This window comes from Symsagittifera roscoffensis, chromosome 3, assembly GCF_963678635.1.
Source record: "Symsagittifera roscoffensis chromosome 3, txSymRosc1.1, whole genome shotgun sequence".
Taxonomy (NCBI): Eukaryota; Metazoa; Xenacoelomorpha; order Acoela; family Convolutidae; genus Symsagittifera; species Symsagittifera roscoffensis.
In genome coordinates, this window is record NC_087064.1 from 30,402,912 (window position 1) to 30,423,730 (window position 20,819).

General features: G+C 35.4%; 1 protein-coding gene across 3 annotated transcripts in view; it reads left to right on the forward strand.

The window, feature by feature from the left end:
* The window catches only part of LOC134841317 (uncharacterized), a 37,986-nt gene extending 22,004 nt beyond the window's left edge, over nt 1-15,982 (forward strand). For all 3 annotated transcript variants that reach the window (XM_063857218.1, XM_063857219.1, XM_063857217.1), the window contains exon 3: nt 13,827-15,982. In XM_063857218.1, the coding sequence (XP_063713288.1) occupies nt 13,827-15,357 (1,531 nt within the window). In that variant the 3' untranslated portion in view covers nt 15,358-15,982. The remainder of the gene's footprint in view (nt 1-13,826) is intronic.
* The last annotated feature ends 4,837 nt before the right edge of the window (nt 15,983-20,819 follow it).

Consider the following 20,819-nt stretch of genomic DNA (forward strand, 5'->3'; position numbering starts at 1 on the left):
AATACCTAAAATCGTTGCACAAAATCAAACAGTTCTCAGATGATATGTATTTCAAACAAGGTGAAGTCAAATCCACGATAGCTCGCGATAACAGTCAGAAATGCGAATTGTTCAACCAATTCTTCTCAAGTGTATTTACACCATCCGAAAATATAAACCTCAAAGATTGTAAAAAGTCAGCCCTGAATACAGTGCTGGTGACAGAAGAAGTAATAAGCAAAATCCTAAAGCCTGTGGACCCGACAACATCGGTAACATCTTTCTGAAAAACCTTCCACGTCTCTCAAAATCCATGAAGCTAGTATTCCAAACCTGTCTAAATAAAAGTGTATTCCCGAAGGAATGGAAATTTAGTGAAGTTACACCTATTTTGAAGGAAATTGACAAAGCTGACGTTACTCAATACAGGCCGATAAGCCTCCTAGCCAACGTTTCAAAAGTTTTGAGAAACTTATCTTCAATCAAATGTATCTCCACTTCGAGCCTAGTTTCCATCGTGCTCAATACGGCTTTTTGCACAAGAAATCGGCTGTACTGCAACTCCTAATCTTCGTTGATAACATATATAAAAAGCTTGACCAAAAGAAATTCAGTGACATCAGCTCTCTCTACGTTGACTTCAGCAAAGCCTTCGACAAAGTGTCTCACCTGAAACTTGTTGAAAAAATATCTAACCTTGGCATCGGAGGGAAACTATCGTTTAATCGTAAGCTACCTAACAGAAAGGAAACAGAAAGTTAAAATTGGATGTTATAAGTTATCTATTTCTCAATGCACCTGCGGTGTTCCCCAAGGTTCTATCCTTGGACCATTAATGTTCCTAGTATATGTGAACGACCTTCCTGATGGAATAGAAGACGGAGAAGCCTTTGGTTATGCGGACGATTTTAAAGTGGTGACCACATCTTTAAGCTACGCAGAAAAGGCGGCTTCACAAATAGAAAAATGGAGCTTCGAAAATAAAATGATTCTCAATGTTGACAAAACCAACATACTGTGCATAAAAGAAGAGACATAAACAAACTGACGATTAAAAATGGTCACATCACAGAAAGATCTCGGAGTCTTCATGTCTAACAATTTATCCTGGAGTGAAAACTGTAGTAGGCGAACACTTACAGGCTGGAGGTCTTTATACTTCCTCATCAGAAATACTTAGAAAAATGCATCGCTAGAGACAAAACTGAATGCCTACGCAGGATATGTAGTACCAGTGCTTACTTACGCATCGCCGGTATGGTACCCCTCAAAAACTAAAATGAGGAAGATAGAGCAAGTACAGAGGAAAGCCGCCAAAAGGTTAACCAACGGGACTGCAGATTATAAAGAAAGACTTCTCCGCTTGAAAAAATTACCTCTATGAATGTACATGTAAGTGCATGATATTCTGTACCTCATCTCTGTGCTAGAAGGAAACTATGAGGCCATAAACATGCCAGTGACAAAGAGACGTGGAGGGCTTACAAGGCAGCAGACCGAACTCTATACCCCCCAACAGCGCCTCAAGAAATCCGACAAAAACTTCTGGATCCTTGCACCAAAACTTAAATTTAGTGCAAAGAAGCCTGTTTGCAGATGAAATCATCAACAAAAACAGAATCTCCAAACTATACCACGCATTATTCCGTGACAGATTCAACTAGATTGACTCTTGCTCGTGGAGAGTGCTATGCCCATGTGGAAACTGTAATCCCTTGAAAAAACTCGTGCCACTTGAAAACTGAGGGGTGAAAACCCTAGAGCAGATGCTCTAAATATTATACTACTACTACTACTACTACTACTACTACTACTAATACTACTACTATTAGCCATTTTTTTTAAACATCGTAAAGTTAATTATTCTCATTACCCAAGCATGCCAGATCCAGAGCTAGGCGATTTAAAAAGCACTAACAGGCTAAAATGCGGAAAACATATATATACAGAGAGCTGTTTATCCTGGACCCTAATTCTTCTGACTCTTCGAGAGTGGCGGGAAGAAAAGGCATTACTATAATCGCTTGCCGAGTAATTATTTTTTCTTCACTAAAGAAGCTTTGTTGTGAAATTATCCACAGTAGTTCAATTTATGCCACATTTGACCACTAAATTTGGAGAATGATAAATTATGCAACCTACAATTGCAAAAAAGATGTGAAGGATTTAGAAATTAAGATCGAATTGAGTCAGGTGCGGATCTAGGTTTTTCTTGAGTGGGGAGGCAGATTTATTTCTAAAATTATGAGAAAATTTTGTCGACCTTTTTTTTGAGTTCGACCAAATTGATTTTCCGAACTACTAGAACACTATAAACTCCCAGAGCACTATAAACACCTTATTTTGACCAAAAATTTTAAAAAAAAAAACAGATCAAAAGCCATTTTTGGGCATATTTTGGAAAATTTTTATCAAAAAATTGCAATTTTTTGGCGCGCGCTCTTCAAAATTAGTCTATATTATAAAAATTTTAGGATTGGTCGGCCTAAAATGGATGTCAGAAAATAATATCAAAGGGTTACCCTTTGGTTGGTGAGAGGTCGGATCCCCGAGGGAGGGGGCGTCCGCCCCTCCTTAAATCCGCACTGAATTGAATTTAGCAACTGATAAAGGTGAAAACATCTTTTTCTCCGTTAACCGATCGAAAACTCATAATTAGTCAGAACGTTTTTAAAAAATGACTGAGAACAAAATACTTTTCATCTTCAACTCGGATTCTTCTCAAATCCCATATGACATAACCACTGAACTAACATGGTGAGAAAACTAATAGATCAGCTTTAAATAAATTGCGCTCCCAAATATACGGAAAGATACGTTTGTCGCGCCCATATACCCCCCTGAAGGTGATTTCATTGACCCATTCAACGAGCTTTCATATTTATGTTCATTAAAAAATCTCCCTTTGTTACAGTATATTCCTTTCACATTTTGGCTATTTTTTAAAAAAGAAACCAAAATTTGAAACTTGTTTTAATGCAAGACATAAACATTGAATAATTTTTTAATGGTTAAGAGGAGCGGTGATGAAGTGGTTACGTCTCCGCCTCTCAATCGAAAGGTCAGATTTTTGAGGCCCACCATGATCCGTGCTTGTTGCTTGAGGGTGAAGCAACAGTACCAGCCCAGATAAATAGCAAAAAAATGCATGTAAATCTTAACCAGGGTCACAACAGCGGTTCTCCGTGAAGAGCTGAACAGCTCGAATGTTGGTCCTTTCCTTTGTGGATAAATCGTCTCGAGATTAAAGAAATACCTTTTTCAAAGAGTCTCGGCTCTATATCTCGGCAGGGTGCCTTTGCTTTTGAACTCGGCAAAAAATTCGAAAAGCACGACGATGAAATATAAGAAAAGCCCTATTTTAAAAATCCTGAAGCATGAATTAACGGAAAAAACGGCTAAAAAAATTCAGAGATGACAAAAGTTTCTCAGGAAGTTTAACACCTATATTCTGGAAAACCTCTAGTTTTTGTTTCTGGAAGGTTTTTTTCCTTTTTCAATGGAACGATGTCTGTAGTTCTTTTTCCCGATCTCTATCAATGACAAAAATAACCGGCTTGACAATTTATCCTAGCTCTCATTATCTAAGACACTTAGCTAAGAACCCATAAATCTAAGAAAGAACAATCCAAAACTCACTGATGACTAATAATGACAAAACTAACTCTAAACAAATCTACTGAACTACTCTCCTCCTCAGTGAAAAAATCGGTCGTTAAAACAGCTGAGCTGTCAAGAACCCCTAGTCCTGATAGCCTCATAACGCTCAATTGAAATCAGTGTTAATCAAAAATTCAATATAAAGAAAATATTTTTGAAAAGGTATGAATAGAGCCATGAAAAGTCGAGGAAATTACATACACGAAATTATAATTACCAAATTCAGCGTCGAAACCAGGAAAGCTAAACAAAAGCAAAAACCAAAAAGGCATTACATTTTTTCATAAAAATTGCTGTTGTGTTTAGATCGTATCATCTGCTTTTTGTTAAGATTACTACCGGCCTCAATGTGGTTCCAAGAAAGTTAATTTAAATGTTGAAATTTATCGTGAAATATCTGCTATTTTGATGACAAATATTCTTATGTTTTGCGCTAGTTTTGCTCCTTGAACAAAGATGAGCGCATTATCTGATTAATTTTGTGGACGTAAATGTCAAGAAAGTTTTTTAAAGTAAAATCAAAACTTTTGTTTAAAAACAGGGATAATTATCCACGTAGTGCATTTTTTATCCATGTTGTTAAGCAAAGTTACTGCTTTCTTATTTAAAACAGTTTAAATACTCAAGTCAAGTCCACAGAACTATTCACATATTGCGCCTCTGCGTTCTAAGCCATCGAGGCTCTTTGACAGCTGCTTTTTGTTCCGACTGTCGAAGAAATTGGAATATTTATGCTTGGTTTGGTTTTTTGTTCAGTCAATTTTCGGTGATCGAAATAATAGTTTTCAATCAACAAATATTTTTATGCCCTATTGGAGATATCGACTCCCTGAAATCAAATTTTAAAAATATATATTTTACTGGATCAACCGTACAATCAACACCCCCCCCCCCCCCCCTCCTAAATGACCAACCGTAGAATTTCACCCCTAGCCACGTATTAAATTTGAAAATAATTCTGTAATGAGTATGCATTTTAAACGAACGCGCAATTTTCATAAATGTTGTCACAATTTCTATGTGGGATTACATTTGAATGCTATTAAGATGCTAAGCTAACGTATTTTTGATCAATTATCTCTAAACAAACTGTTAATTTAGAATCTAAGGTACACTCAGAGTTGTTTCCTGAAAAATCTATATTTTCTCCCCCCTAAATCAATTTGGTGGTGGGGGATTGTACGGGTGGTCCATTTTACCTCCGATCGTTTTTTTTGTTAAGTTTTGGGCGTTTGAAAATTGCCACTTTATTAATTTATGCTTAATTTGGATTAATTTATGCGCACTTTGAAGATTTTATTCATAATCCTGAAAGCGTAACGCGAATTATTCAAGCAGCACAACAAAATTGTTCCAAATTGAATTGAGGCTAGCTAATCGGTCGTGTCAATTTCGTGCGACTCAAATTTTTCACACTTGATCTTTGATTTTCTCCAAATTTTATAATTTTTCAATATTTTCTTATCCCAAAAATCTATTCCAGATGAATTAAGGGGCAGTCGGAACATTCAGGGCTTTGCCCTGATTTACGAGCAGTCTTATTTCATTCTATATCATTCTAAAGGTATTGTTGCCTTGAGCCTAAATTTTGCCTGTGATCATTTTTGTCAAGTTATGGGGGTTTAAAGAGTGCCATTTTGGCCAATTTGGGACAATTAACGCACGATATATTTCGCGCTATGAATGCGTAAGCGGAGATTTAATCCGCCTTAGAAATCGTTCCAAATTGGTTGAAAGAAGCTTATTTGCCATAATTGATTTGTTAAAATATCAAATTTTAGAAAAAAAAATTTTTCATTTTATTTTTCTTATATGTTATTACTGCTCCATAAAACCTTAAAAGGCAGTCGGAACATTCAGGGCTTCGCCCTGATACGAGCAGTCTTGTTTCTCTGTAAAAGTCAAAAATTTTCCATCGAAACAAATTCAATTGAACATTTAACTGATCTGAAGCCACTTGAGTGACTGGTTCACAGTGAAAAGAGTGGCAACGTTCGAAAGGGGGCATTGATTAGTAGATCCTAATATTTCAAAAAGTTTCAACATGTTTCAACATGTTTTTTTTAATAAATTTTGAATTGTGGTTGTCATGTCAATCTCCAGCAGGTTAAGTTGCGTCATGTCAATTTGTTGCTACGTTTTACCTGCCGTAATTGTCCTTAATGCCACAAAAATTGTAAGGATTTAAATGCCACAAGATTACATCACATGCTTCAAATTGAAAACAGATCTTTTTCAAATATATTGTCTTCAAAAATACCTGCATTTCTTCAGTCGCCGATATGAATCGAATCAGGATGTTTGCTTGGGTAATAAAACATGAAATCCAAAACAGTGAGATCACTTGCTCAAAATCTAAATTTTGATACAGAAAATACAAACTTAAAATTGAAATTATCATTGTCTAATATTCGTTTAACCAAACCAAAGCAAAATTTTTCAAATCGAATTTTAGTTCAATCCTTTCTCATCCCTGATATCAAAGTTTTTCCTTGCACTGGACAAATCATCGCTTGGAAAAACTATTCGAAGCTTCATTGCCCTTTAAGTGACATTCTTTTTGCCGAACTTCTGTAGTTTTTTGCTCCACGTTTTGTGGAGCAAAAATCTGTAGTTTTTTGCTCCACGTTTGTTGCTATTTTAAACAGCATTTTTTGTCTGTTTAAAACGCTCGCTGCTTTTAAAAACTAGAACTTCTGTTTGCTTTTTGTTACGGTAATTTTGTTTCGAGCAAAAAGCGTAACCAACACTTAAAAATATAATTTAATGGTTAGATGATGTCGAAAAATTGTAAAGAAGCCTAATCTAACTACATATTTTGATGAAAATAGTTCATTACGCTTTTTGTTTGAACTAAAGTGACAATATCAAAATGTTCAAAACATTGTTTCACAAGATGCAGCGACCACGGGTTCCGAAAAATTAATTGGAGCAAGACCAACCAATTATTTGGTATACCAATCAATTAATTGGAATTGGGCACCTAGACCAATCAATTATTGCAATTGGCAATTATTTTGGAAGAAAGAAAAGAATGGTAAAACAAGAATTCAATCCTATTTACTAACACAAACTATAATTTTTTTTTCAGTTAAATTACTGTAAATCACTAAAACTGTCTGTCAAACAGAACAAAAACTCATGCAGTGATGCTGGCAACTAACTCCTCGTCCCAAAATCGTTTGTTGCCACGCAGAAAAATTTGCATCTCGAGATTCATTGGTAAAGTTTTTTTTCGGTAATCGTTGTAGGTGTAACCGGCGGAACTGAACAGATGTTCCTGAAAGTTGGATGTTGGTATCGAAAAACGAGTGTCAATATACTGCGTTTTCGGATTAATTTAAGGTTTTTTGGCCTTCAGTTGCATTGTCTCTTAATATTTTGGAATTTCAGACATATCGAAACTTTTGTTGGGGATTGTGGAGATTCGATAATTCGCATCTTAATTTCTGTTTCTTTTTCATCTTCGAACAATTTGTCTTTTTTTTCGCTCATGGTTTTTCGTATAGCACTTTAAAACTGCGGATTCTGTATAATTGGCGAGTCTGGTTGCAAGTAGTGAACAAACTCGGCATCTTCATAGTCATTCAAGACAGCATTGAATAGTATTCTTGCGTCCACTAGGTTTAAAGACACTAGTGTTTTGGTGACTGACAGCAATTTCTCAGCGCTCCCCTTCAATTGTTCGGCATCGTTGTTTTCTCTAGGGGAGAGCAATAAATCAACAAAACTTCGGTCGTCCGCAAAAATTTCCAGCTGAAGCTTGAGCTCAAAGTATCTGTTAACCATATCAAAACTGCTCGTCCATCTGGTTACGTTTCGCTGAATAGGTTTCAAATTTGTCTTTTTCCGTAATTTTGCCGCAACTTTTACATTTTTCAGCTTACCCATCAGATCGTTATTCTTCTTCAGCAAATCGCTGCTGTGTTCCATATGTGCGGAGCTGACTTGGATCTGACTTTTAATGTGATTCATCAGATTTGTCCATCCTGCTGCCCGCTTTTGCGTCCGTTTTCTCACACAATTGCATTTCCACAGGTTGGGATTCTCTTCCGGTTTGGGTTTGTGAAAATACCGCAATGCAACCCTTTCATTTGTAGTTTCCATGCTGCGAAAAGCGAATTGGATAATGGCGATTATGTATGACGAAGTGCGGTCTAAATACTGACGTGTCTGAATACGCGGTTGTCTAAATACGGGGCCTAGGAAATTAGACGATAAGCAAATTTGACGGATGCTACAAAAACAAAATTAGACGGAAATTATTTTTTACAGATCTGGCATTTTAGACGAAGAAGCTATGAAAAGGAAAGGGCCAACAAAATTTTTTCTTAGGAGTCAAGTTTCACAAATACAAAAAGAACATTAAATGTCAAAAGCTATCAAAACAATTAGTTTAAATGAACAAAAAATGTCAAATCCGAATATTACAAGAGAGTTTTGAATTGAATAAATTATGCATGATTGACTTGTAAAATTTTTGGCTGCCGAAATTTAACTGTTGTCTACAAACAATTACATTTTTCTCGCGCAATTTGTCTGCAATTAATTTTTATCTCTCTCACTTTCGTCTATTTTCTCACAATTGCAGTTTTGCAAAATCGTCTATATTCCTTTTAAGTACCTCCGTCTAATTTGCTTATCGTTTAATTTTTCAACCCCCTCTAAATACTGCTATGTAACCATGTATGACGCAGCTGGGTGCCGGACATCAAGCCGACGGGACTTCAAGCCGAATCGTAAAATTAGGGACTTCAAGCCGAATCGTAAAATTAGGGACTTCAAGCCGAACATTTTCTCATTAAGTCATGAAATAAGATTAATTTGAAAACTTTTCTGAAGATTTTCTCATTTTCAAAATCTTTAGTCGGTAATTATTAGCGTTTTCATAAAATTTAAACCTCTAAATGATGCTTAGGAAAGTTGAAAAATAAAACACTGTTGAAGGCAAATTTCTTGTTTATAATTTATGCATTTCGAAAACCGGCGGATACTATTAAGGGATGCCAATCCTAAATGATTCCTTGTCAAAAATAACGCTTATTATTGACTAAACTAGCGTAAGATTTTGAAAAGCAACGTTTAACAGATGAAAAAATATTGATTTAAGGTGCTTGTAAAGTTTAATTTTCGGCCTCAAGTCCCTTCGGCTTGAAGTCCCGTCGGCTTGTTGTCCTAGACCCGACGCAGCTGAGCAAACTTACATTCGCTATCTTGTGAGTTGCTGATTGCGCCATATTAGCAGAGAATGCGGAGAATTGCGTCATATTAGTTGCTGTATTCTGCTGCGATTATTTGTTGAAAAGCGTTATTAATTCTTCTCCATTTCATAAACTCCAATGATTGGCAGTTAATTGCAATTAATTGATTGTTCACCAATCAATTAAGTAATTGGTGAACGCCTGTCAATCAATTAATTTTTCGGAACCCATGGCAGCGACTGCTTTAAGTATACAACGGTTTAAAAGTTAACTTTTCTGCGACAAAATGTTTAATCTGACAACATTAATTAAACAACCAGTTGCTCCTTCACAATGGAAAGTGAGACCAATCTTTCCGTTGTGAGACTCAAAAAAAATCAATGAACTCTTCGCCTCGTAAATATGTTTAAAAGTTAACTTTTATGCGACAAATGTTTAATCTGACGACAACATTAATTAAACAACCAGTTGCTCCTTCACAATGGAAAGTGTGACCAATCTTTCCGTTGTGAGACTCAAAAAAATGCAATGAACTCTTCGCCTCATAAATATGTTTAAAAGTTAATTTTTTTGCGACAAATGTTTAATCTGACAACATTAATTAAACAACCAGTTGCTCCTTCACAATGGAAAGTGAGACCAATCTTTCCGTTGTGAGACTCAAAAAACTGCAATGAACTCTTCGCCTCGTAAATATGTTTAAAAGTTAACTTTTCTGCGACAAATGTTTAATCTGACGACAACATTAATTAAACAACCAGTTGCTCCTTCACAATGGAAAGTGTGACCAATCTTTCCGTTGTGAGACTCAAAAAAATGCAATGAACTCTTCGCCTCATAAATATGTTTAAAAGTTAATTTTTTTGCGACAAATGTTTAATCTGACAACATTAATTAAACAACCAGTTGCTCCTTCACAATGGAAAGTGAGACCAATCTTTCCGTTGTGAGACTCAAAAAACTGCAATGAACTCTTCGCCTCGTAAATATGGATAAACTAAATAGTCAAAACATTTTGAAACACCTGCCATGTTTCATAAATTTGGTATCAGCATCAAGTCATTAACACTTGCAGGGTTGCCACGTCTTTAGACATAGCAAAGTTGCAGGTTTTTTCTCATCTCAATGACAGTTTAATTCCACGGTAAATCCTAATTTTTCTGAAAATCTGATTCAGTGTGTGAAAATTTTAGTTAGCAGGCAAAATGTTGACTATATATAGATACTTGTGTTTGTTAGATACTTGTGGTTGCCGAAAGAAGAAAACAAAACAAAGTATCTTTGTTTTTGGGGTGCGGTCTGTATTTATACTCATCAGTAAGCAGGCAAATTTTGTATTAACCAATCAGAAGCGAGATGAGAAAGAAACTGAAGAAATAAAAATATATCAAATTCGTCAGTTTGCCCTATCTCGATTCTGATTGGTTAATATAATATTTGTCTGCTTAATGACGAGTATAAATACGCGGTTGCCTAAATACTGCTACGTAACCTTTGTTTGTTTATTTTCACTGAAGCCTGAATTTGATCTCTTTATGTAATTGCTCTGCAACTCGTTTACTCGAAAACTGGAGTTTTTTTTTTACTATTACTACTACTGTTATGCTTCGTTGTGGAATTTGTTAAGTAGTATTTCAATTTCAGTACCACCGAACTCCAACGAATACTAATTTCAGAACCACCGAGCTTCAACGCATACTACATTTCATCGTTAGCACAGTATTAGTTTCCTTTTTTCTCAACATTTGAGTTTAATGAGCATGTTACACAAAATTCTTCAATAACACAGTTTGGTTGCTAGTGGGTGAACTAAAACAAATGTAAATTAAAACGCCACATTCGAAAACTATATTTTCAGAGGAGACTCGAGGAAAACGTTCCTTTAAAATGCAAAACCAAATCATTTGCTGGTTTCCTAGTTCCGAGCAGCGCAGTTTATTAGAACCCATCTGCTTTTTTCTAGCCTAATTCGCAAATAAAAGTGTTCATTAAAAGTTGTACTTATTTGGTGATACTTTCTTCTGCTATGATCACGATCTGTAGCATTATAAATTGCAATAGTGTCTATTCTCTGCTGTGTTTTTAGCTTGTGTTGGTGATTTATTACGCTTCTGTGGCTGAGTGGTTAGTGCGTGAGACTCATAATCTCTAGGTTGCAGATAAAATCCGAGACTTCGCTGATTTTTTACTAATTCGAGCCTTATTTCTATTTTTTTTAGATTTCACTTTGTAGAGCTGCTTTTTGTCGGGTTGCGAAGCGAAACTTTTGTCGGGCTGCGAAGCGAAACTAGAGCTTGCGAAGCGAAACTTTGCCTGTGCAAAAATAAATACGTTGGATTATAATTTTGATGATTTTGCCAATGACGTTTCATATTTTTTTAAGTATGGAAAGTGCAGTAGTATGCTGTCGGCCATTTCAGGGCTTCGTTTATGATTTAAAAATATGAAGATCTGATACCGTTTAGTTTTGGAGATTTGACCATTTTATTTAAAAATTATTTTTATTGTTCAAAATTTAAATCACAAGCGTTAATGGATTTTTCGTCGATTTTACTGTTGGTTTAATTTCGTTTTTTAAATATTTTATCTAAAAACAACTTTCACGTTCATTTATATTCATCTTGATACGTTCATTCATCTGTTTGAAGCGTCGGAGGTCCGTTACACTCTATCATCCCTGAAACGTAGCAGCAAAAACTTGTCAACAAAATAGGAATCATCCCATTTTATAAATTTGACTTGAAAAATTGCGTTTTGGGAAATTTGGGAAACAGCCCCTCAAATATTCCTTATAAGGTGCAAATTTGGAATATTCTTAATCATCAAGTTATTCCTTTATAGGGTTGGAAAATTTTCCTCGGTAACATCATTGGGGATAATATTCTTACTATCTATTATCTTTTATTTATTGAAATGCAGGCTTCACTATCATGCTAGTTTTAAGCTTTTTCAACGTGTTATTTTAGCATGTTTAACCGAAGAATTTTTGCACGTTCAAGCTATATCATATATTGCAATGCTTAACAAAATTTTTCAATTTTCCAGCTTGTTTAGTGTTTATGTCGCCAAGTTTGAAAGCGTAAGTGGAATCCTATCAGGGTTCTCCTAGTGGTTCGAATTTGGCCTCCAAATATGTGTAGCCAAAACTTTTAAGTTTACGAGATACGACGATTCATTCATGTTTTTTTTTCGCGTGAAAAATTAGGTTGGAAAAATTTAAGATTCAAAAAACTTGTAATTAAAACTTGAAAAAAATTGAAATTCTCAATTCAATAGTGTGAATTGCTGTCAGGGTATTTTCGAGCTTTGCAAATCTTGCCTCCAAATATGAATGCTCTAATATTTTCAGCATCGCAGATAAAGTTTTTTCTGATTTTTTTTTCAAAAATTGTCAAAGAACTTGTATATAGAAACTTGGCAAAAATGAATTTCTCAACCTTGTAGGTGCTGTCAGAGAGGTCTCAGGGAAGATTCCAAATCTTGCCTCAAAATATAACTGCTGAAATTGTTTTAGTTTCCGAGATATGACGTTTATTTTTATAAATTTTCAAATGACTTAAAGTAAAAAGCGTGAAAAAAGTTGAAATTTTCAACTCATTGTGTGAAGGAGGTGCTGTTAGGCTAGTCTCAGGCGTTGCAAGTTTTACATCTGTATTGACTACTAAAAATTTTAACTTCAGAGATATGACGTACTTTATGATTTTTTAAAAAGATTTTCTAAAATTCGAAATTGTCAACCCTGTTGTGAAGTGCTGTCGCCGTACTCTCCTCTCAGGGGTTTTCAAACATTGCCTCCGAAGGTGACTCCTCATGCTTTTAGCTTACGAGATATGACGTTTCTGAATATTTTTCAATTTTTTTTAGAATTGAATTTAAAAAAAAAACATTCAAAATTTGAAATTTTTTATCCCTAAGTGGGATGGATTCAGGGTACTCTCATAATTTGCAGATTGTGCCTCCTAGTTTCATTGCTCGAATGTTCTTAGTTTCTGAGATATGCCGTTTTTTATGCTTCAAAAAAAATTCATCAATCTATAAAATTTCATCAAGTTTTAAAAACTCAACCCTATGGCGGGGTGCTAAAGGTATTCTCAAGATGTTTATATGGACTGCGTATTTAACTGCTCATTGCTTTTCGTTTTCTTAGATATGACGTTTTTATTTTTTTCTTCAAAAATTGAATTCGAAACAAAATTGAATTGGATTTTTTATCTAATACAATTAACTAAGAACCCATAATTCTTATAATGGATTTTGCAGCGGATTTTTTAACCTGTCTTAAAGTTCAAACAAATAACTACAATTATGGAATTTTTCTAAGTTCGTCTCGTTAACGTAACCAATCAGACGTTAAATCATCAAACTTTTGCCGTCCTGTATGGTTTTAAGTCCGGTGATACAATTTTTAGACATTTTAACCCAGCAAACTTATACGAAGGCCCTTAAAAATGCTGCGCATCAGCTTTGTTTTCTTCTTCACTTGACAGCTACGATTTGGTCAACTCTCCAGTTTAACAAAAGTGTAGGTTTTAATCAACGGCAACCACCCGAAGGGACTTTTCTTGTCGCTCTAAATTTGCCTAAAGCTTTCGACATGGTCTGCCATTAATTATAATGGATCTACTTGATGGTGCCAGTGTACTGTAAATCTTACGAGATTGCTAGCAAATTAAGGTAGTGGAAGGCAAGACAAAACGCGTTCGGAGATTAGAGTTATATGCTCTTGACTAGGCGCAATTAGTATCTGGCTTTAATCCGTACCTAATACTTAAATGAAAAGGATAGACCAGAACGTCCCCCTAACTATCCGTTTTGCACCCCTCCAACACAGCGCTGCAGCTTTTTAAATGTTCTTAAAAAGAACTTTTGAGTCGAAGAGAGCATACTGGATGCGCCCCAAGTACCGGGCTAACAACAACTCAAACGGGCACGAAAAGCGCAACTAATGAATTAAACGAATATGTAAATATGAAATGATATTTTCAGGAAGTCTGTGGAGATCGGAGTCGCCATCACAGATCGAGATGCAACCGAGTTCACTTTCAAACTGGAAGACCATTTGTCTCTTGCAAGTGACATTATGACGATCACTTTGAATGCTCCTGGAGACGACAAGTTCTCAGTGGATGCTTTGTGGGGCAGCATGACTGTAATAATTCCGATGACAAGAGGTCAACAAGTACAAGACCCTAGATGTTTCAGACTTGACCAAAACAACGTCCTGCAGGAATCGGGATGTATCGTTGAGAACTTTGAACCCTCGAGGTTCTTGGAATGTAAATGTAGCACTCACTTCACCCGAAGTTTCATGGCAATTGACGTTGCTCCTGCCACGATGCAAACCAGGATCTCTAAACCAGGCAGGACTCAGGAAAGTATGGCATTTTTGTCTATGACAGAAAATCCAGATCTGATTCCCAAAACTGAAAGACAGGAAGCTTCTAAAACACGAGGGCCAAAAACGAGTATAGACGAAGTAAAGATTGCAGCTGCTGCGTTAGTAGCTGTTTTGCTGATGGGGTTAGCTACAGGACTATATCGAGTGTGTGTCAGTCCAGCTGATGGTAATCAAAAAAGTGAAACTGGAATCCTGTGCCATGTTATACTCAACAACATTGCGGCTTTTGCATCATTCTTTGTCGCGATTGTTTTTCCGAGCGATGTAGATATAGGCAAAGATATTTGCTTTTCGGTCTCCATGGGATTCTTTGCGGTCCTCGGAATTTGGATTTGGGTTTTGAACCTGAAACCCAAACTTGACAAGTCAAGAGTTTCGATTGACTTCAAATTTATGACAATCGTATACTGTACTGCGGTGTCAGTTACACTTGCATGTGTTATTCCCTCGATATTAACAGAATGGAGCTCACTCGGACAAATATGTCTGATATACATTCTCATGATCGCCATCTCGACTCAAGTCTTCTTGTTCGGCCACTGTTTTACATGCTGTGATAAGAAGTTCTCAGATTGGACACCCTCTGAGGGGTCCAACTCAGAAATGAATCTTGGACTAGATCCGCCCGGTGGATCTTCAATCGAGATTTCGACGGCACCTCGCAAATCTAAAGATTTTGAGGAGCAACCCTCTATGTCGGTCAGTGGATCTTTAGATCCCAGAATTGAAAGCAAAGTTTCTCGGAAATCGTGTTTTCAGAAAAATGCTCCAAAGATGCTGTTGATGATCTTCATGATACTTTCAATCAGTATCGTAATAATGTTAGCATCAAACCGGGGGAAGATATACATGACTGTGTTGAACAGTTCCTGTGTTATACTGTTGTCTTTGATCGGACTCTTACACCTGATGTGTCTGAAAGCAACATGCCGCCGACATGAATCTCCGCGCATTCGGGTGTCCGGGAGAAGAAACCGAACTGAGAGTGAGAAGCCGTTTTGTAGGCCCGAGAAAAGGAAACACCACCAGTCGTCAAGTAAAAATAGCGAAAGCGAAGTGGAATGTGGTATCGAATGCGACGAACGAACTGGAACCGAGTTCGAAGCGAGTAACCTGTAAACAACAACATCTGACAGAAACGAAAGGTTTAAACCGGTTCGAATCCGCCAGAAGTTTCCTTCTTCTTGTCTATTTCTATTTCGTAGTTATGAACGTATTTTTCAAACCCTCAATTGCTACATGCATCAATCTAGTTCAAAAATACCCATCTGCGATGGTAAAAATTCAATGCGATTGAGGGTTTTGATATACAAGAAAACCTTATTTGGTTGCTAATCCACCCCTGAAAACAAAAGTTGGATGTAGATTAGCTTTGCATGATGTTTGTCCAGCTTTTTAATACAGGTTTGCAGGTAGAAATAATGCTTTGGCCTATTAATCAATCCTTCGCAATACTCACACTGCTGCTTAAAATGACGTCTTTGTGTTGCTTCATTTCATGATGGTTTTAGTTTAGTTCCGCATACTGATCTGCCAATATTAATCTGTTTAATATCAATAATAATATTAAACTGTTTATTTAGAATATATATCGCCATAAATAGAACACTTCAACTAGTAGTACCTGCAGTGACCCTCCCCCTCCCCCCCTCATCTAGAACAAAACGAATGCCTACCCCTTTCTCTCAAATGCAAAACACCGTATTGCAACCGTTGGCTCTTTTTTTCTCACCCCCCCCCCCCCCCCACCCTCCCCCAACCTCACATAAGTATCAATTTCATGGTGTAACGAGTGGTTTTGCAAGGTTCAGTATGAAGACTAATAGTTTGTCATGGCCTAATTAGTCAGTATGCCAAATTTGACAATGTGAACAGAAAATTTACTCTAAAAAACTTGCAGGTGGAGGGGGAAAGAAAAAGAGCCCTATTACGTACCAGGTTCGAGGTTCTTATTTCAGGGAAATTGTTTTAGCGGTACCAGTGTGATATTAACTCTGCAATGAAATCTATGTACGTCACAGTGCATGATCTATGACTTATGGCTGTATAAATATTCTGATGACCTATGTCACTTGAAACAAAAATGAAGCAATTAAGAAAATGATTATTGAGCTGAACTGAGTAAAATTAAGATGAAATTATTTAGTTTTTGAGAAATGTGTTTTGACAAAAAAAGGAAGATGATTATTTTTTGTCTGATTTTTTTTTGACTTTTTCACATGATAAAGTACGCCAAAAGACTGGCTTGAGAAAAGTTTTTTATAATCAGTTCAGCTTCTCACCCCAATTGATGAAGGTGTTTTTAATCTGTATTATAGTCATTACGATGCTTCATTAATTTTTAGTTTAAACTTGGAATTTTGGATAGTCCACCAAAATTCCATATACCCAACAAAACCTAGCATGTTTTTGTGTTGCATACCTATTAATCCGAACGTATACTCGCACTTATCATAATTCAAATGATTTGAAATCTTGAATTTTTCGCGAAGAAAGTGGGAAATTCTGTACTGCTGGGAAATTCTGTACGACCGATTAATCCAGTTTCTCAAAGTGCGCAAGTGAGGCAAATGAAGAATCAATCATTAAAGATTCTGAAAATTGAAACTACCTTATAATGATATATTCTTTTCTTTATAACATTAAGTTTGCTGTAGTTTTTGGCCTCTTTAAAATCGTTGAAACTTTTAAAAATTGGTTGGCGTGTTTGAAATTAGGTTGTAATTTTCTGTTTTGGAAATCAAAAAGTATAGCAACAACAAGATAAACTTGTTCAAACTGTGAAAGTAAAATAACGTAAAAATACTTCTCTTCTGAGAAATGCTTTCATCAAACCTTTTACATTTAAATTTTTTTGAAATATTACAATTAAAAAAATAACGTTGTAATTCTTTTTGAAGTCCGATTCATGTTTTATTCCGAATTTAAAGTTAAAGATTAATCTACGTTATGGAGCTCATAGGAAATTCAAATTTCAAAAATCGAAATCTATTTGCAGAAATGATTAAGTTTTGGTATCCTCGGGGTTTAAAAATGCATTGAATCAGATTTTCTTAAAATATTTTGGACTGTCTTAACAGGCAAGAAAAAAGTTTAAGATTTTGCAAAACAGCCGCGATATGATGTTATTTTGTAATAAAACTCCTTTGCGGGTTTTCATTTGCTTTTCCGACAGTATTTCAGTGTCTGCTCCTCCCATGAAAAAGGCTAGAGCAAGACTGCTTGTATAACAGGGCCAAGCCCTCGATGTTGCGACTGCACTATTATGTCAATTTTTTTTTCAAAATTGAAGTGAGTGAAAAAAATTTTTTGCATTTTTTTTTCGTTTTATCCCCCAACGCTAAGTCTAGTACGAAGTTATGTTTTAAGCGTCTCGTATTCTAATAGTAAGACCAAATGGATTGCCTCAATTCATTTTAATGGACGCGGTTGTAATGGACGCGGTATGTTGCACGGTAGTTATCCCAAATTAGCAATCTTCATACTGTCAAAATATTACCAACAATGATGACAAGAAAATTATCTTTTTTATAAATGTGATCAAAACATCAGTACTTTTAGATGATATATAAAAAAAATTCGTCAAAAATTTCAAGTTAAAAAATCAAAATTGGTCTGGAGAAATAAAAACCAACCCGAGCACAAATATTAGCTCACTTTCTTCGAAAACAGGAACAATCTGTTTAAATTTAATCATTTTGGAAATGCTGTTACCCTCCTGGATAAACCGTCAAATAAAAACGAAAAGGCAATGGGGTAAATCAGAGGATGCAGAATAAATTTACTATCCCCGAAGCCAAATATGTAGAATATTTGGTTGCCCGTGCTCTACAAATGTTGTACAATTTTGTACTTACCCGGATTGACCCCCATGCACATTAAATGATAATCATACAACTTCATGCAACCAAAATTTCTTGTCTTACATTTTTTCCACGCGAAAAATACTAATTATACAGTTTTCCAAATATCCGGGGAATTTTTTGTTGCAAAATCATGTCTATATGCTGCAAGCAAATAGTTTCCGTAAGCAAAATTTTGCATGCAAAAATTTTTGCATTTTGTCTATAACGAAATCCAGGCTGAGTTTTTTTGCACAAATAAATGCAAGTTGACTGAGTTTTTTGTAAATCGAAATGGAAATTTTTTTCTTTTTTTTGTATGATAAGATAAATTTTATTTTGTCAAAAATAGGCCACAATTTTTAAGCACAAAGTTTTTTTTGAATAAATGCCTTTCTAGCCATATACAAATGGGTACAGTTTCTACCTATAATGTTGAGATTTAATACATCTACTCGCTCGGCATAACTTCAAACGCAGCGTATCTGTGCAATTCATTATGCCATTTAATTTATGGGTTTTCTCGTAAAAGAGTAAACTTTTAGTTGTGTTTTCGAACAAAACACCAAAAATGACAGCAAAACCCATTTTTTTGTTATGGTAAATTGTTTTGCATACAATTTTCATATAATGAATAATAACTATTATAAAGTTATTACAAGTTTTAACATTTTCTGAAAACTATAACAAGTTTTCAGAAAATGTTAATTGTAGAGTTTTCTTAAATTTTTTCAGCGCATGTTATTGTATAAAATTGTATGATGTGCATTTTTTCATATAAGAAAATTGTTTGACAAGCTTTTTTTGTCAAACCAGGTATTCTCAGTTAACGTTTATTATAGCACAATTGAGACTCATGAATAAATTAGTAACATAACAGTTAGTCAAAAAATGCAACTGCAACGTCTATGTCAAAAATGACACTAGGTGCTCTTTTTAATTCAGCTACTAGTGAAATTGAAAGTTAAGAGAATTTTTTGAATTATCTTCTTTGAAATCCGAATCACGACTGAAAAAACTCCAATATGATTCCACACTTGCACCCTTCCGAGTTTAACTTTATGGAACTTAGAATCTAGCGGAAAAGTTCCACCATGCGCTTTTCTTTTCCTTGAGTGTGATCAAACCGGTTGAATTTATTTGCTAGCCATCATGATAACTCGCTACCAAAGCAGGGCTTCGAAAGTCTTTAGAAACAAAAACCTAATGTGGCGAAAGAATGACATTTTTTTTTGTAAAATCACAATCACCTATGCTACACATTTATTATTTCTTTTTTACTGCGTTCTGAATGGTGCAAGGTGTGCTAGCAATAATCAGACTTATTCTGGCACACTTTTGTGCGTCGAAAGCAAAAATTGCAGCAAAGATCAAATGGTACAAAAGTCAAAGGTCACAAATCTGATTTGAAATTGAACACGATTGTAATATTAACTGGCATAATACCTTCGTGACCTATGACAGCAGACGTTTACATCTATAACTTGTCAGATGAGAAGCCAAGCTCGGTTCTAGCTTCGTAAAAAGGTTTGCACGTGCACGAGTACATGAAAATTCTTGATGTGGTTTGAATGTCTGCTCGTTCAATGGAGATTAGATCAGACACTTAAGGTCAATCTCTTTTTAAATAAGATCGTATGACTACTGAAGTTAATTTCAATGAAATGAAAGTATTAAAGCTAAAATGGCAAATAAAATGTATTAAAATAAAATCTCATAAACATGAAAAAAAGATGATAATTTTTGGGTACTATCTGTTAACCTGCTCCTCAGATTGTGAAGAATTTGCTTAATAAATGAAAAAGGTTACTTAAGGAACCACCAAGTGGAGGTCCAGAAAATGAAATTTGTTTCCAGATTTTGAAAATTGCCCCGTCTTTCACTCCTCAACCAAAAATTCAGCCTGGTTAATTTTGTAGTCGCGTACAACGTCAGCACATATAGCCTTAAAGTTACAATAGTCGGGAAAGTAGTCGCGATAGTCTCTTAAATAGTCGAGATAATCTGGAATTTTCTGTAGTCTAAAAACTCATCGGGGTATTATAAAAATTAGTTTAAAAGTTAGAGTTTAAAAATTGTCGCGGAAGTTGGAAAAAGTGGCTCGAAACTTAGAAATATATGGTCATTATAATCTGAAAAAAATACCTTAACTGCCCGGAAATGAGTTAAATGAGTTTCAAAAGTCTCGAGGCAATTAGTCTTGAAAGTTAGAATCGAAATCAAAACAGTCTGAACATAAGTCGCGAACATGTAAACAAATGAAATAGCAAGTACATCCCATCTCAAAAAAAATGGAGAAACTATATCCCGGGCTAAAATCAAAAATGCTTTTTGATGCAAAGATAACAGATTAAGGAAGATTCAAATACCAAAAAAGGACCTTCTGAAAAAATAAACTTAAATATAGCCATTACTGGGCCAGCAAAAAAAATGAATTTAGCATGGGAAACCGTTTATTAAATTTAAAAATTGAAAAAAAAATAAAGAGCTCGTGAAAGTCGCGCAGATCGTGTTCAGATTGGCTTCAGGTGCGCTGATCACGAAAGTATTTTTTTATTAGCGTCAATGGTCGATTGGTTTTTTTTGCCGCGCCTCTGCAAAACTGAGAAATACCTGACTTTCAATCGAGCGCCAAAAATCACGCGAAAACGCATTGAGAAACGCATAAAAAGAATGAGAGGTGATACGAAGCTGATTTAAATTAAATGGACGAAATTTACAAAACTTGACATTTAAAAC